The sequence below is a fragment of the Onychostruthus taczanowskii genome, unplaced genomic scaffold, assembly GCF_017590055.1.
Source record: "Onychostruthus taczanowskii isolate IOZ18803 unplaced genomic scaffold, ASM1759005v1 scaffold37, whole genome shotgun sequence".
Classification (NCBI taxonomy): domain Eukaryota; kingdom Metazoa; phylum Chordata; class Aves; order Passeriformes; family Passeridae; genus Onychostruthus; species Onychostruthus taczanowskii.
The window spans coordinates 6,288,647-6,303,982 of record NW_024501126.1 but is presented as its reverse complement, the minus strand read 5'-3'; the positions used below and the strand labels follow the sequence as shown (position 1 = coordinate 6,303,982).

General features: G+C 43.5%; 1 protein-coding gene across 1 annotated transcript in view; it reads right to left on the bottom strand.

The window, feature by feature from the left end:
- The window catches only part of MARCHF6 (membrane associated ring-CH-type finger 6), a 45,352-nt gene extending 41,650 nt beyond the window's left edge, over positions 1-3,702 (bottom strand). Inside the window, exon 1 of the mRNA XM_041411685.1 lies at positions 3,615-3,702. Within this exon, the coding sequence (XP_041267619.1) occupies positions 3,615-3,633 (19 nt within the window). The 5' untranslated portion in view covers positions 3,634-3,702. The remainder of the gene's footprint in view (positions 1-3,614) is intronic.
- Positions 3,703-15,336: the final 11,634 nt, after the last annotated feature.

Here is a 15,336-nt window from a genome sequence, read left to right as displayed (position 1 = left end):
AATCTTCAAAAGTTAATGCTTCTCTAGAAAAACTTCCAAAAGGCACCAAAGACTGATTTTTTTTTTCTATAAAGAAGTCACATTATGACCATATCCATAGTTTATAGACCATTAGGACAGTTTCTACACATAAAGCATAAGAATTCAAATTATTAAATTCGAACAATTTCCTATCTATGAAAGTGTTGTTTGAGTGAATTCATTATGCAGCATGAAAACCCAGAACTAACAGAAACAGGTATTCAATATCACATCAGTGATGCTACACAGAGACATAAAGAGCGCTTCCATCACTGCCATGTGTAGCAGCAATGATTTGCAGTACTGCTGCAAACATCAGGAGTCTCTGCTGACCAGAATGATCAGAACTGCTACTTCACTTAAAAAAGGATTCTTTTATCCCAGAGCACTTCCAGATGGCCGCACAGGACAGGACTCCCACTGACAGGCAGGCCCTGCCCTACCCACTCGCTGTGGCATGCCCACCTCCCACCACATTCTTTCCAACAGAGCTGTTTCACTGCAGCAAGAGGACAGCTTTGTAGGCTGGATCAGCCTCACAAGGGGTCAGACAAGCATGAGACAGCACATGAAACCAACACTGCTTTAAGGATCCTCTGGCACCAATGCAAGCAAGCTAAAAGCACACTGTTCCCTGAAGGGTGCCCACTGCTCTCTGAATCTGTCCATTTAATGGCCTGTTGACTCTCACAGCAAACTGTTCACTTATAGTCAAAACGTTTGGGAAAAAGCAATTTGCATTCCTGTGAGCAAAAGAATTCTTTACTTGAGAAAAGAGTGCCTGTTACCTTACTAAAATAAACCTAAATTTTATTTTTTCAAAGCTATGATAATTTCTAGATATTTCCACTTGTCTTATAAAGCCAAATAAACATATTATGAGTGTAGTTGTTTGGACTGTTAAGCAACTGATAGCTTCAAATCAATAAACTCTGCTGAGGGTCAATGTGTTAAGCTATGCACTTTATAACCTACAGCCATGGTCAAAGAGAATTGCACAGTGCAAGAGCCACTATTTTTCTATGTGCACACACACTTCGCATCCTGTTCTTCAGGCACATGTTTTGGAAAAAATGACCTTGAATAATAAGTTCTTTCCTGTTCCCCACAAGAATGATTCACTGCCTATTATCTCTCCAATTGAATCCAACACTGGAATATCAAAAAGTGAAGATTACGTTATTTAGCAACAAGCTGATTTATCTAGAAAGAACCAGAATTACCTCTCTTCAGCAAAACCTGGTATCTGGTGCTTTCAGGTGCTGCAGAGAAGCAACTTTCACATTCGTTCTGAGGTGAAGCAGCTTCCACTGAGGTCTGACCATGACCCCAGACTGCCTCTCTTATCTAAGCTCTCACCATGCCGTTCAGTTTTCTAGCTCCACAATACAGCTCAGTCAAGCACAAAGCCCATCAGAACCACAACAGCTGTAGTACTGTTATCAGACAATCACCAGCTCAGAAAGTCCACCTGACACTCTGCAGCAGAAGCTCAAGCACACAATAATATCATATTTCCTCTTCCTCAAGGCACTAGGACAGTCTTTGCCGCTGGTGTTCAGAGCTTTCTAACCTTGGGAAGTCTCTTCAGCGTTCTGGCAAGCTGCATGAAGTTCTAATAGTAGGATCTGGGGTTTGAAACTGTAGAAGAAGTTGTAACATTCTAGTGGTATTTATGGAAAGTGCGTATATAGACCGGTTACTCTCATGCTACCACTGGGAGCTTTTGAGGGCAACATTGATAAGGCCACAATATAATATCTAAGGCTGCATATGTATCTGCCTTTGTGTGTGCTTGTATATAAAACCAGAAAAGTCAAAATTTCAAGTGTGGAATTTAACACAAAGATTTAGTTAAAGAAGACAATGCTTTAAAGATGTAACTAAAAACCTCCTTTTCTTGGCCTTGCTGATCTGTTCACCTACTTAAGTCAGGTATGATCAAAGTCTACCACTGGTAACAGCCTGTAACAAATTATCAACTATGCTGTTTGAATTAAATCCACTGAGATGGATTTACCAGCTACTGGAGTGTTGGAAAATCAGGAGGTCATTTCTGAGTATCCACTTCACAGCTTGCAAAAAAACCAGTTTTTCTGGGCAACCAGAGGACAAGCGATCAAAGTTTCACTTTGTTGTTGATTTTATCACTGTAAGTGACTTGGTCTACAGAGCTGCAGCAAGCAATTTTAATGTTAGACTTAAGAAACACTAATATTTTGATAAACCATCAGTGATCGTGGGTATTAAAGATGTCTACAGCACAACCCAAAGGACACTACTACAAAGGCGTTGTCTTATTTCATCCAGTGGTTCATGTTTTTCCAGCGTTTTTTGTTTAATCCTCTCAAGCAGGAAAATAAAGTGACATCTGATAAAAAGCTACATTCAAAATACTGCCAAAGTAACAAAAGCCAAGATGCAAAATGCTTTCCTTGGAACTGCTTTGCTACTGCAATATGTATTTGCACTCATTGTTTGAGGCAACAAACAAAGCTCAAATACTGCAAGAAACAGCACAACAAACATGCTTTATTTAGTTTGGTTTACGCTCCAATATGAAGTCCTGATCTGTCGAAGTTCTTCAGTACCTGCTTGAACTACACAGTCCCTCTCCCTCTCTGGAGACATTCAAAACCCACCTGGACACATTCTCGTGTCAGCTGCTCTAGGTGACCCTGCCTTGGCAGGGGTCTTTGAGTAGATGAACTCCAAAGGTCCCTCCCAACCTTAAAGATTCCGTGATTTTGTGATGATCTAAGCATAACAAAAGCGCTGACAAAACATATCCATGCTTGATCTCAAATAAAGCAATACCCTTAGAAATGGATACTACACATACAACCGACCTCATGACTATGATATCTTTGACAATTCTTTTTTTTAAAGTTAGATAAGTGACTATGTATTACTCTGTTGTAAAAGAGACACATGTCAGCTGCTGCGTATTTCAATTTTTCAAGCAGGCTGCCCAGCACACGTAACAAAGTCGGCTTTGCGAAAGGAGCAGCTATTACTATTCAGCTAAACGCGGAAATGTAAGGCTCCCTGGGCTACAGGGCCGTGTCCGACAGGGTGACCGGCCAGGAGGGAGCAGGGGGCAGTGCCCTCCTCGCCGCCTCTCCCGCCGCCCCGCCTGCTGCTTTTCGCCCCGGGCTCTCATTTCTCCCCCGAGCCCCCGCTTTCCCAGGCAAAGCCGCAGCCAGCGGAAGGTTCCGGCGGGCCCAGGTGTCCCGGCACGGCCCATGCCAGCCCCGCTCCGGGTGTTGCCAGCACCGCCCCCCTTTCCCCCCCCGCTCCCCGTTCCCCGTGGTTATGTAAGGGGCACCCGCGCGCGCCGCCTCACACGGGTCCCCCCTCGCTCCGGCCCGGCCCGGCCCCCGCGGCACGGCGGGCCCGGTGCGGTGGGGGGGGCGCGGGGCCCGGGCACCTGCAGCTCCGGTGCGAGAAGCCCCTCCGGGCGCGCACAGCCCCCAGCCCGCCCAGCGGGCCCGCTGACATTCTCCTCCTCCCCCGCGCCCCTCCACCCTCCGAGGCTGCCCCGGCAGAGCCCCTCTCGGGGGCTGGCGGCGGGCGCGGGGCGAGCGCCGTACCTTCCTCAGCGGTCTCCATCTTGCCGGGCTGACGCAGCGCCGGCCGGGCGGGTGGTGTGACCGCGGGGGGCGGGGCCGCGCGGGGGACGGAGCGCCGCCCGCCCGCCGCGAGCGCCGCCTGCCGGGCACACGGTCTGGGAGGCCCGGGAGGGGGCCGGGCCGGGCCGGGCGCTGCTGTGGGTCTGGCCCTCTCTCATCTACAGAAACACGGGGTCAGCTGTGCTGGGAAAGACCTCCGAGATCATCGGGTCAACCTACATGTCAACTAGACCATGGCACTAAGCCACATACAGCTTTTCCTTAAGTACTTCCAGGCACGGTGACTCCACCACCTCCCTGGGCAGCCCATTCCAATGCGCAATTCCTCTTTTTGTGAAGATATTCCTCATAATGTCCAATCTGAACCTTCCCTGCTGCATCTTGCGACTGTGCCCTCGCTCCTGTCATTAGTTGTCTGGGAAGAAGGTGCCGACCCTGACCCGGCTACGTGTGGTTGCACAGAGTGATAATGTCCTCCCTCCCCTGAGCTTCCTTCACTCCAGGCTAAACAACCCCGGCTGCCTCAGCCGTTCCTCAGGGGACTGGTGTTCCAGACCAGTCACCGGCTTCGCTGTTTCTCTCCGGACACTTTCCACCACCTCAGTGTCCTGAATCGAGGGGCTCGGAGCTGGACACAGCACTCGAGTTGTGGCCGCATGGATGCCGAGTACAGGGGGACAATCACTGCCCTACTCCTGCTAGGCACACTGTTCCTGATCCGAGCCGGGATGCCACTGGCCACCTGGACACATGCTGGCTCATGCTCAGCCAGCTGTTGACCACCACCCCCAGGTCCTGTTCCAATGGGCAGCTTTCCAGACACTCTTCCCCCAGCCTGTAGCGCTGCCTGCGGTTGTTGTGACCCAAGTTCAGGACCCGGCACTTGTCCCTGCAGCTCTGCCAGGGCCCGGCCCCGCTGCTCGGGCCGGAAGCGGGTCCGTGCCGAGGGCAGCGGCCGGGCGGGGAAAGAGCCCCGGAGCCGGACAAAATGTAGCTAAAACCGGTTCCAAGTTCTACTCCAAACCGGAGAGAAACGCTGCATCCCTAGGTGAAGCCGGCCAGATTTTAAGCGGGTCAGTGTTCCAGGGATCAGGGATGTGTAAGCCCTGGGAACAGCCGTCCTTCTCAAGCGGCTACCTGTGTGTTCGTCAAATCTCACCGCCCCTTCCAGAGCCGGGGCTTTCCAGCAGAGCTAATAAACCGCTCAGCAAAGCACAAAATTCTCTCTTAGCTTAATCATTTATGTTTCCATGTCTTGCTGCCCTACATAGCCGGGGCAGCACACATTAAAACTTTGTACTCTGCCACGTGCGCTGAGAGCTGTCGCTCGGGCCCTGCTGAGTTGGCAGGAATATTGTTGAGGAAGAAAACAATTTAATTTTATTCAGGGTAGAGAGGAATTCCATCCTGATGAAATGTATGCGTGCATTGTTTTGTTTTAGTGTTCCATTGTGGCAGCTGTTTCAACCCCTGTAGTTGATCAATGAGTCGTAGCATCCCTCAGCTCTCTTTACCGTATGACCTTTTGTGTCCAGGGAGTCATTAAATCCTTTGCATTCAGCCTTTGGGCTCGGTGTCAGCAGCAGAGAGGCTGGTAGTTCAAGTCTGCACTTAAAGAGCAGAGGTGGCACGTGCCCAATTTGCAATTTTATAACTCTATTTTCCCAAACTGCAACCATGTTAGTTCCTTCAAAATTACATTTTTCAAGCTGGTGGAGTGTATGATACTGGCCTGCATAACCAAAACAAAACAAAAAAAAAAACCAAAAAAAAAAAAAATAAAAAAAAAAAGGAAAAAGTGAAGGCTTCATATGGCTCTCCAATAGCTGAAAAAGTACAGTAAAGTCCTGCAATAAATACACTTGGGCTAGACTACCATACTCAGCTCTTCCTGTGTCCCTCTGCTCTGAAAGGCAAGGTGGAAAAATTCCCACTTAAAAAAAAAAAAAACAAACCTGTTTTTTTTTTAAAATAAGCTCATTTCTGAGCTTCACTTTGCTCAGTGTCAGCAAATTATCTTGGCCTATTAAAAATCTGCCAGCATAGTACTGAGGATGTGAGAAATGCTGTAATACTAATTTTGCCAAAGCAAGGAAAAATCAATGGAAAAAAAATAGGAGAAAAAGCCAATAAAGGGAGAGTTTCAATTTCCAAGTATATTCCTAATTCCCACTCTTTATTTTCCAAACATGTAACCATTCTTTGTTACAATATTGTTACTCTGATGTGATAAATGTGAATTAAATGTCAATAAAAGTGTTTAAATTATAATTCACATTCAGAGACTGTGGCAAGATTAATGTATATAACTCTTCAATTTCAGTCTCTCATGGTAGGCTTCTTTAAATTTAATTAAATCTTTTGAAAGGAGCTGCTGTATGTTGCCAGTGAATAATTTCATTCCGTCTGTATCTGTCCAGCCATTTAAATTACCGACCAAACATTACATGCGTACCATCTTCTTAGCATTTAGAGGGAATTTATCCCAAAATTTTGCTCATACCTAGTGTTTCAATATAGGCTATACAATAGCTTACCAGTAAACATGAGTTGGAGGCAGACCATCATAATTTAAACAGTAAAAAACCCCCAAACCTGTAGTATGTTATTGTAGGTCAAATTAAATTAAGCATCTCTCAGCCTTCTTGGTATTTTTGGCAAACATGTTATTAACCCCTGTTTATTTAGTAATATGTTAGGTGTTTTTTATCTAAGAAATACCCATGGCTTAGGTAGCTTTTAATTTTTGGTAAAGAAGGACATTAGAAGGTTATTGTTAGCTTTTGACTCTCAACAAGGTCAAAAATTACTGCCAACAGGTGCTGAACAAATATGCTGAAAAAACAAAGTCTCTGATCCATATAAGTTATTAACTAGATAATGGAGGAAATATGGTAACTGTACAGGTGTAAACTGAAGACAGTAGTAGATATAACCCCAAATGACAGAAGGTTATGGCAAAAGGAAAGGCGTGGATAAGGGTGGATAGAAAGAGTAGAAAACAAGACAAGGTTCTTTTCAACATGGTCTTGTTTTACATGACTAAAATGCTTAGATAATGCATTTTTAGTCAAGAGTTCTATTGAGAGAATACAAAATAATAATTGCAAAATGCAAACTATCCAGCATTTGTACTCTTACATTTCCATCTTCGGTTATTTTAAAATGGCTTCATAAAAATTATTCCCTTATACTTTTTGTTATTTTGAAAGTTCAGAGTGTTGAAAAAAATCAAACAGCAAAAGCTACTGCTTTTCAGTTTTTCTGTAGATGAACACTTCAAAATGCATTTATTTTCTTAACCAGTTGTTTTGGGGGCTTTTTACAGTGCTGTCCTACTTTTTTCCCTCAGCTGCTCACCTGACTCTCACTGCAAAATTGGTTCAGTTAGTTATGAACAGCAAGTTGCAGAAATGTGGAAAATATAGTGGATTATCTTAAGTAAAATGATGTGGATGTCAGCTTATATTGACAAACCATGCAGTATTTGGAGTGAGCATGTATCTGGTTCCTAAATGATGCACCATCACTAGGGAGGCCCAGGGCATCCATGGCAGGAGAAAAAAAACCATCAGAACAGGCTCTTTGGTGTGTTGCACAAAGAATGGCAAACAGAAAATTGGCCTGACACAATCAGAAGGCACAGAGGTCTGTGGACTACAAAAACACATGGTGAAAAACTCTGCCAGTCTGGATCTTCCCTGTGCACTGCAGGGACTTTAGAGCATGTGCTTCCTGGGCAGTGGCTGTTCTGCCGTGACATCTCCTGAACCATCCCTAACCAGCAGGTAGCTGCCGTGGCCATGGGTTCCTGGAATGAAGGTGGAGAGAAGCCCTCTCAGAAGTAATGTGAATGCAATGGCGTTTGCTGCTTCACCAGGAGATTGGCCTAGGCTGCTGCACTGTGCTAAATTCTGACTCTGACACTTCAGTATATGAAGAACTGAACAATGTGTTTCCCTTCAGCTGGTGCTTGCTTCTTACTAAACCTGGGCTATGATTAGTAGCCAATGGAGGAGTCAAGCTTCCTGAATGAATATGTGACTTGTGGTTCATGTTTGCACTATGAAATGTGTAGCAGTACTGCACCAAACATAAATTAAAGGATGAGCATAATGGCTGAGCATCATCACACACAGCCATGACATAGGCTCCAGACCTATTTATTTCAGAAACTGTTTCTGAGGAAATGCTTGGCTATACACTGGGGTTTGTTCTATGGATTATGAACATTTCAATCAAGAAAAAAAAACCTATTTCCACTAGCATTTTAAGTGAGAGATGAGGTAAATAAACCCAGTCTAAATGATGCTACTGTTTAATGAGTCTCACTGAAAAGACAAACAAGGCTGTTTATATGTCTAGATTTTAAGAACCTAGGCAATACTTTGATAATTAACACAAACCATTTCCATAGAGTAAAGAAGTATTTGCAGAACTTCATGGCTCTTTCCAAGATCTGCAGAATGTTCTTCACCAAATTATTTTTCTTAAGCACAACAGGGATCTTTTCACACATGTTGGAGTGGATTTTCTATTAAAAATGTAGGCCCTATCAGTTTGGTTGGGATGCTGCCATCATGCTGAGAATGGAGCCAATGGCTGCTATTAATCTACTTGGGATTCAGTGCTCTGTGGCTGTGGTTACTTGGTGGAGGCCTCCTGCCTTTAAAAAAAAAAAAAAAAAGGCTGTATTGGTCTTTCAGAATATCTAGTTACTAATAACTGTCATATCATTTGGAGTATACAGTTCTTCACCTAAAACACTTTCATCATGTCCAAGTGAACCTTTTAGATAGTTAGGTATTTGTGTCATTAGATTAGAAAGATCTTTTTTCCTACTTCTAGAACTTTGATCTCCTTGGTAATAGAGGGTGTGGTATGAAACATTACCATCGTCAAGTGAATGTGTATAAGTGCTTCTGAGGACATGTTGGTTCTCGTGTCTTTAAAATTCTGTGAAAATATCCCTGCAGATGACAGCAGTTAGGGATTATTCTCAGTATTTAGAAGAAACGCTCTTACTTTGCCAGAAACTTTTATCTTGACCTTCCAGGCATTATTAAACATTATGACTGCCAACCAAATTAAATTTAATTCCTCAGGGCAAGGTTCAGTTCTACTTCATTTAAAACCATGAGTGTTGCCAAAAAGAAAATATATCTGCTAGGGAAAATGATACACGTAGTCACTATAGTTACACATTCTGTAACAACACCTGTGTTACTGCCTGCACTTCTGCAGCACTGACTAGGAAAGAAATACAGAAGGGCTTAGATTTGTAATGACTTTGTCATTACTTTTCCTCAAATGTTTGTGAGGAATGGTGTAAAGGTCAGAGTTATTACAGGCTGATCTCAGTCAATGACCTCTGTTTTGTGAGGTTGTCTGATTTCTGTGGTGACTTTCACTTCACGGTAGCTTGCACACTGAGAATGTGCATCATGGGGCATAACCCCCAGCTTTTTCTCATTTCCCTATGGCAAGAATGTATTTGCTGTGTGTGCTGCCTTCAATGCAGGGTCAAATAATACAGTGAAGAAAACACTCAATGTTTTTGCTGTCTAAAAAAATGAAGTAGATTTTTAGTTGGGTGACTGACATGGAATGTCAAATATGCTTACTACTCAAAAGGTACATTCTCTTCACTCTTCTTTGTGTATAAATTATACATTGTTTTTAGACTTATTTTTTAGTGTAGTCATGTAACATGGGCCTCTGCCAGGACCTCAGCCAGGTTAGAGGTGCTAAAGAAAGGGAAAATTAAATGGCAGTGCATGATATTTCATTCTGATGGCCTAGTACTCTGAGGGTCTAAGACTATTTAAGCAGCTGCATTCTGTATCACCATACAGCTTCTGAGAACAAGCTTGTTTGGAATATGCACTTTTTAATTGAGAACATCTGGGAAAACCCCTACTTTAAAAGTCATTATTGAGTTTATCACTGTTTAAGGTAGAAAAGTCTTCTGAGAACCTGTCTTTTCTGATTCATTATCACATGTGCCCTGAGAGCAGAAAATGCTGTCAAAAATTTGTACCAAAATTTCCAGTAAGGTCTTACATATTTAGGGTAACAAATTGGGTTCTCCTCTTTCATTTTTCTCTGGAGCTCCAAGTTTTGTTCTACGCCTTTTACCTCTTCTTTTACTGATCTTCTACAGGAAGGAAATCAGGGGTCTTCAAATTATTTATGGATTCTTGAGGGGATTGATTTATCTCTGCTTTCCTTGCACTCCTGGTCATGTTGAGCCAAGTTCTTGACCATGATTCTATGGAAAGGCAAGGGAGAATTTTATACAGTAAAGGGCAGGGAGTTCTTTGGGAGGCCTCAACCTCACAGTAGCTTCAATGAAAGCAAAGGCTCATGGACAACTCCTTTTCTCCCTCAAACTCACTCCCAATGAGAGTAAACCAAAGCTGGGCAAATACAATGTCCTCTGTAGACAGGGGTGCTACCATGCAAGAGTGCAGGAAGAACAGCCAGAAGCTAGAGAGATGCATAGTGGAAAGGTTCATGGTGAATAGCATGGCCAAGATGAGCAGGGCAAGATGGGAGGAGTGTGAGTGGGGCTCAGAGAAAGATTAGAAAAGTTTGCCCAGAAGATTTGTGGATGCTCCATCCCTGGAAGTGTTGTTCAAGGCCAGGCTGGATGGGGCTCTGAGCAACCTGGTCTAGTGAAAGGTGTCCCTGCCCATGGTGGGGAGGTTGGAACTAAATGATCTTTAAAGTTCCTTCCAACCCAGACCATTCCATGATTTTATGAAGTAAAAAAATGGTAATAGGGAGAGAACCTTGGAAACAGGGAAAAGGGAAGTGTCACAACAATTCTCAAGGCAAAACTAGAGAATTCAGGGAACTACAGGTCAGTCAGCCTCATCTCAACCTACAGCAAGATTCTGCAATGTGCATTGAAAGAATCTCATGGCAATAGGGATCTGGACAAGAGGAGCAGGAGCATGGATCGATCCAGAGAGATGACAGAGCTCCAAGGGTGCCACCAGAGGGCACCTCTACTCCAGGCCCAGGAGGAGTTTGGGGACCCTGAGAAGAAGGTGGCAGAGGAGATAGAGCATCTCTGGGGCCTGCAGTGGCCAGTCAGGCAGGGACCAAGCTGGGGCCACCTGCCAATTTGATGGGCCATCAAACAAGCAGCTGATGATTTTGGGAAATGTACTGCCTTGAATGCTGCCACCTGATTAAGGAAGACTTTTACTTGAGGGGCTCCAAGGCATTTCCAGGTGTCTAAAGCTTTCAACACTTGCAGCAGCATCCTGCACAGCTGCTCTGCACCTTGCTACTAGCACTGGTGGCAGCTGAATGACTGAGTCACGAGGGGCTGCCAATCTGCTGTCTTGTCTCAGGCTGCCATATCTTCCTGTATCATCACTGGAATAGTTCCCAGACCACATCCCATGACTGCCAGAGTCCCTTGAGCGGATCAGTCACTGCCTGTGCTCAGCTGGGGCTGGAGTGGTTTGGGAGAAAGATGTGGGGACTTAGGATTTTCCCTTGGAGCCCAGGGGGTATGTGACAGTGGCTGATGATTTCTGCCTCCCTCAGCTGCAGAAAGCACTGCACTCCTTGAGACCCCAGTGGTGACCAGTCCTGGCTCCTATACCAAGGACCAGCCCTTAACCCTCTGTTCAGGGGGAAGTGTGGAAGAACCTGCCAGAAATTTCTAAGCTGGTCTTATTGATTGACCCAGGTAACTGAGTAACTCAGCCCAATGACACTCAGTGAATTTTGGTCTAAATCTGGAAAATTCTAACTGCTGAAATGTCCTGTCTGCAGTATCAAGCAGTCTGAAGCCAAGAGGAAAGAGATAGCTTTAGCTCTCCACCAGGAAGGGGACAGGGGGCAGGAAGGGGTAGGGGAGTGCTTCAGCACTGACACACCAAATGGTCTCATGCAAGGAGCCTGCTGTGTGAGCCTGGACATAAAGGATGTTAGCCAGTCCAGCAGCTTGTCAGCCCGGCCCTGTGTGAAGGACAGCATGCCTGTGTGAATTGGTGTGTTCTCACCAGCAGCCTGCACCTTGCAATAACAGGAGAAAGTCCAAGAGGCCAAGAGAGGTGACCCAGAACTCTCCAATCATCTGAGCAACAAGGATCTGTTAATGTTGGTGGGATGGAAATCTGTACATCAAGAAGTGCTTACGCTTGATTTTCTACTACAGATTTTCTAACTGCAGTCCAAAACTTGGTGTTGAAAGTGTGTACTTATGTTAAATACTCTGATTTTGCACATCATACTCTGTTCGCACATCTTCAATGACTATATCTGAAATATTCTTAGACCTGCAGCATGCTTCAGATAGGCTTCTAGATTTTGGATGTGGAATCAATTCCAGAGCAACTATCAAAACAAAGAAAAAGTGCAAATTTAGATGGTCTCTTGACACATGAGAAGGAAGACATTAAAGATCTCTTTGTTTTTGAAAACCCATATTTATAACACACAGAGCAATAATGTCCTATGTTCAGTATCATATATAATCACAGATATTTAATAAGATTCTTTGCCTACTCATTTTCAGTTATTTAATATGACCACATTTTAATGAAAGTTGAAAGTTAAAAGTTCTCACTCACCTGGATCCATTGTACTTAGAAATTTGCCACATATATTTAGTGCTGTGCTCATGAGCAAATCAAAGCTCCCCCTGGAGCCCAGGAAATAAAATCACTTGGACCCTGGGCAAGTGCTGTGTGTTGTAGAACGGGGACCTATGCTGGCTTGGCTTTTCTGAGCTTGACTTGAACATGGTTTCTTCTTCAGCATCCCAGTCATGTTTGTGTTTTTTTAAATCTGGAGATAAAAAACTAGAAAACCCCACATATTTCTTGTTTTCATAATAAAAATCAGAAAAAATGGATTTTCTTCTTTGTGAAATTTGCATTTAAGATAAAAAGAGAGCCATTTAGTGGAGAGTCATTTAGTAGAAGAGTAAAGAAAGTTACAAGTGTGATGAGGAGGTTATAGTTGTTGATTTTCAGCTGCTGTTGGGAGAGCACTGAAAGAAGAATTCCTTGAAAAGATACCATACCTAAAGAACATGAAGAATTCCTAACAACCTTTTAAAGAAGTTTGCAGATACTCTGGGAGGTTTCCAGGAGTAATCAACACAACTGCCAGTAGTTAGCTGCCTGAAAGATGAACATAAACACAGCAAAAATGACTTTGAAGTGTACCCAGGTGAAACGTGCAAGATCTAGATTGCATTTAGGGAAACCAATTGTTTCCCAAACTTCACAAAATCTTTTTATCTCATCAAAGCAGGAAACAAAAATAGGCCTCTTAACAAACCTTTATTATAACAACTTGCATGGTAACCAAGAGCCTTAATTACCACGCCAAGAAGGAACCTGTTTAATTTCTGATTTTCTGTTTACAGAAATAATTTACAATTTCATTGAGGAGTGTATAGTTTCATTGCTGTTCTTCTGAGTCAGGCCATGCTTGCTGTTTGCACTCAATTCACATATGTAATTGTCCTTGGAAATTAATTTAGCTCTCAGAGGTTTAAGTTTGAAAACATTGGCATTTATGTCTTTTCTCACAGGAAAGAACTTTTCACAATTGTTGAATAACATACAGCAATGGTTGTGCTCAGTTAAATCATGGGGTTTAACTCTTGAGGAATTGAAATGACCTAGATGTGATTATTTTAGGATGAATATGCATCAGCAGAAAAATCTACATAGTCAAAATTCAGTTTTGGTGACACTTTTGAACAAATTTCTGGAGAAGAGATCTTCAGCAGGTAGCAATTTCTGCTTAAAACCAGAGAAGGAATGTTGGAATAGCTGATACTACTGGTGTCTGACTGGAACGAGAGGAATCAGGTTTCTGATTCTGGCTCACATAAAAACAGAAGTGGCTGTACCAAGGCAGAGTCTTCCAGAGAAGACAGCAGCAGAGAAACTGCCATGTGGGTATGGCAGTTTCTGCACAAATGAGCATGGTGGAGCAGTAGCTTGAGCACAGATCTCTGACCTAGCATATTTATGTTAAATCTTCAGGTCTACACTGAGGGCATGTCTTAGGTAGAAAGTCCTGGGTCCTTCTTTCAGAACCATCCTGCCCAAGACTTCCTCTCATAACATTACTCCCATCTGCTTTATATCACAGTTTTACATTTTGTATGGACATTCAGACAAATGCTTCCCATTTGAATGATAGAATGCCAGTCTATCACTCATGAGAAAGAGTATGTGATGGTAGAGACTCACTATGAATTCCTTCTGCAGAGAAGATGACTAATTTCTCTTTGAAGAGGCAGGTGACTGGGGATTTGATTTCAGCTTGAGGCTTAGGGTTTGGATTGGTTTTTCCCCCTGAACCAGGAGAACAGGCTGTAATGAGCACCTGAGCTTGTCCTGAGGTCTAAGCTGCAGCTCAAGACAGGTCTTTGGAAGGAATCTGCCTTATGGTACCTGCCGTGTCAAGTAAAGACAGGCTATCATTTCTGCAGCTTCCAGGGAGCAATGGAGAAATCAAAGCACCTTACAGATGAATCTTGTAAAGATTGAATAAGGTGGACACAACTTTTTGTCTCATGGCCTATACCATCTCAGCTCTCTGTGATCTCATTGTAGGTCTATCAGGAAACTGAGATTCCATTTCAGACCAGAAGGAAGCAGCATGCTGGAAATTGTGAAGTCTGAAAGTGTTAATATCAGCCCTTTAGAGCAAATCTGATCAGGCCTTGAATTTCCTGCTTAAGCTCATGTTTTCTACTTGCTGTAGCATCCAGTTTGAAACTTGCTAGTTCACAACCAAGCTGAGGAAGAGCAAGCCTGGGAGTTCACTCATGCCACACCTGCTTCGGCACACACAGCGCTAGCAAACGTTTGAACTCTCTGGGTGAGCAGGGGAAGAAAACCTCTTCCACACCATGATGTTTGATGCCACAATTATCTGAACCAAGTAGGGTGGGCAGTGACTGCAGTCTGCTTGGCCTACCTGGCCCAATTGCTCCCTTCCCCATGAGATGCACATTGCCTGTGTGCCTTCCTGTACCTGCACTGGGCAGTGTAGGTCAGCATTCACATGGGAGGCTGGTTCCCTTCCTGCCTGGATCCCTTCTGTCTTCTGAGATGTCCCATTATATGTTTACAGCAGCTCAGGGAGTCTTAGAAACTCATTTTGTTCAACTGGAACAGACTTAGAGTAGTTCCAGCACAGTCTCAAGCATTTGCAGGGTTACACCAAAATGTATTTTTTTTTTCTGCTAGGGCAAAGTTCATTATCTCATTTTAGAAAAAGGGTGAGACAGGTGCTCTCTGCAAACATATTTAATAAAGCCCCTTGATTGCTCTGAATTATGTATGGTAATTATCTTGTTATATAATTAGAAGCTCTTAAATATACTTTCCTTAAACTTGTTGCTTTGATGTTGCACTTGGGCGTCTGTATTACTTTGTGGGACAGAATCCAAAGCTGTCTGGATACATTCCAAGATTACTAATGCATAGACATATTTGCAAAACAGGACTTTTAAAGTCATGTTTTTAAAGAGCAAACTTGGATAAAAGTTTTTTTTTTTCCCTGGCACTCTGTTTAAAGTTTTGGAGTTTAAAACACTGATTAGTATAATAATTTATGCCAGATTTGTTCAATATTCAGTGATAGTAGCTATCACTGATTGTTGAACAATCAGTGTTCCTGATTGTTTCCC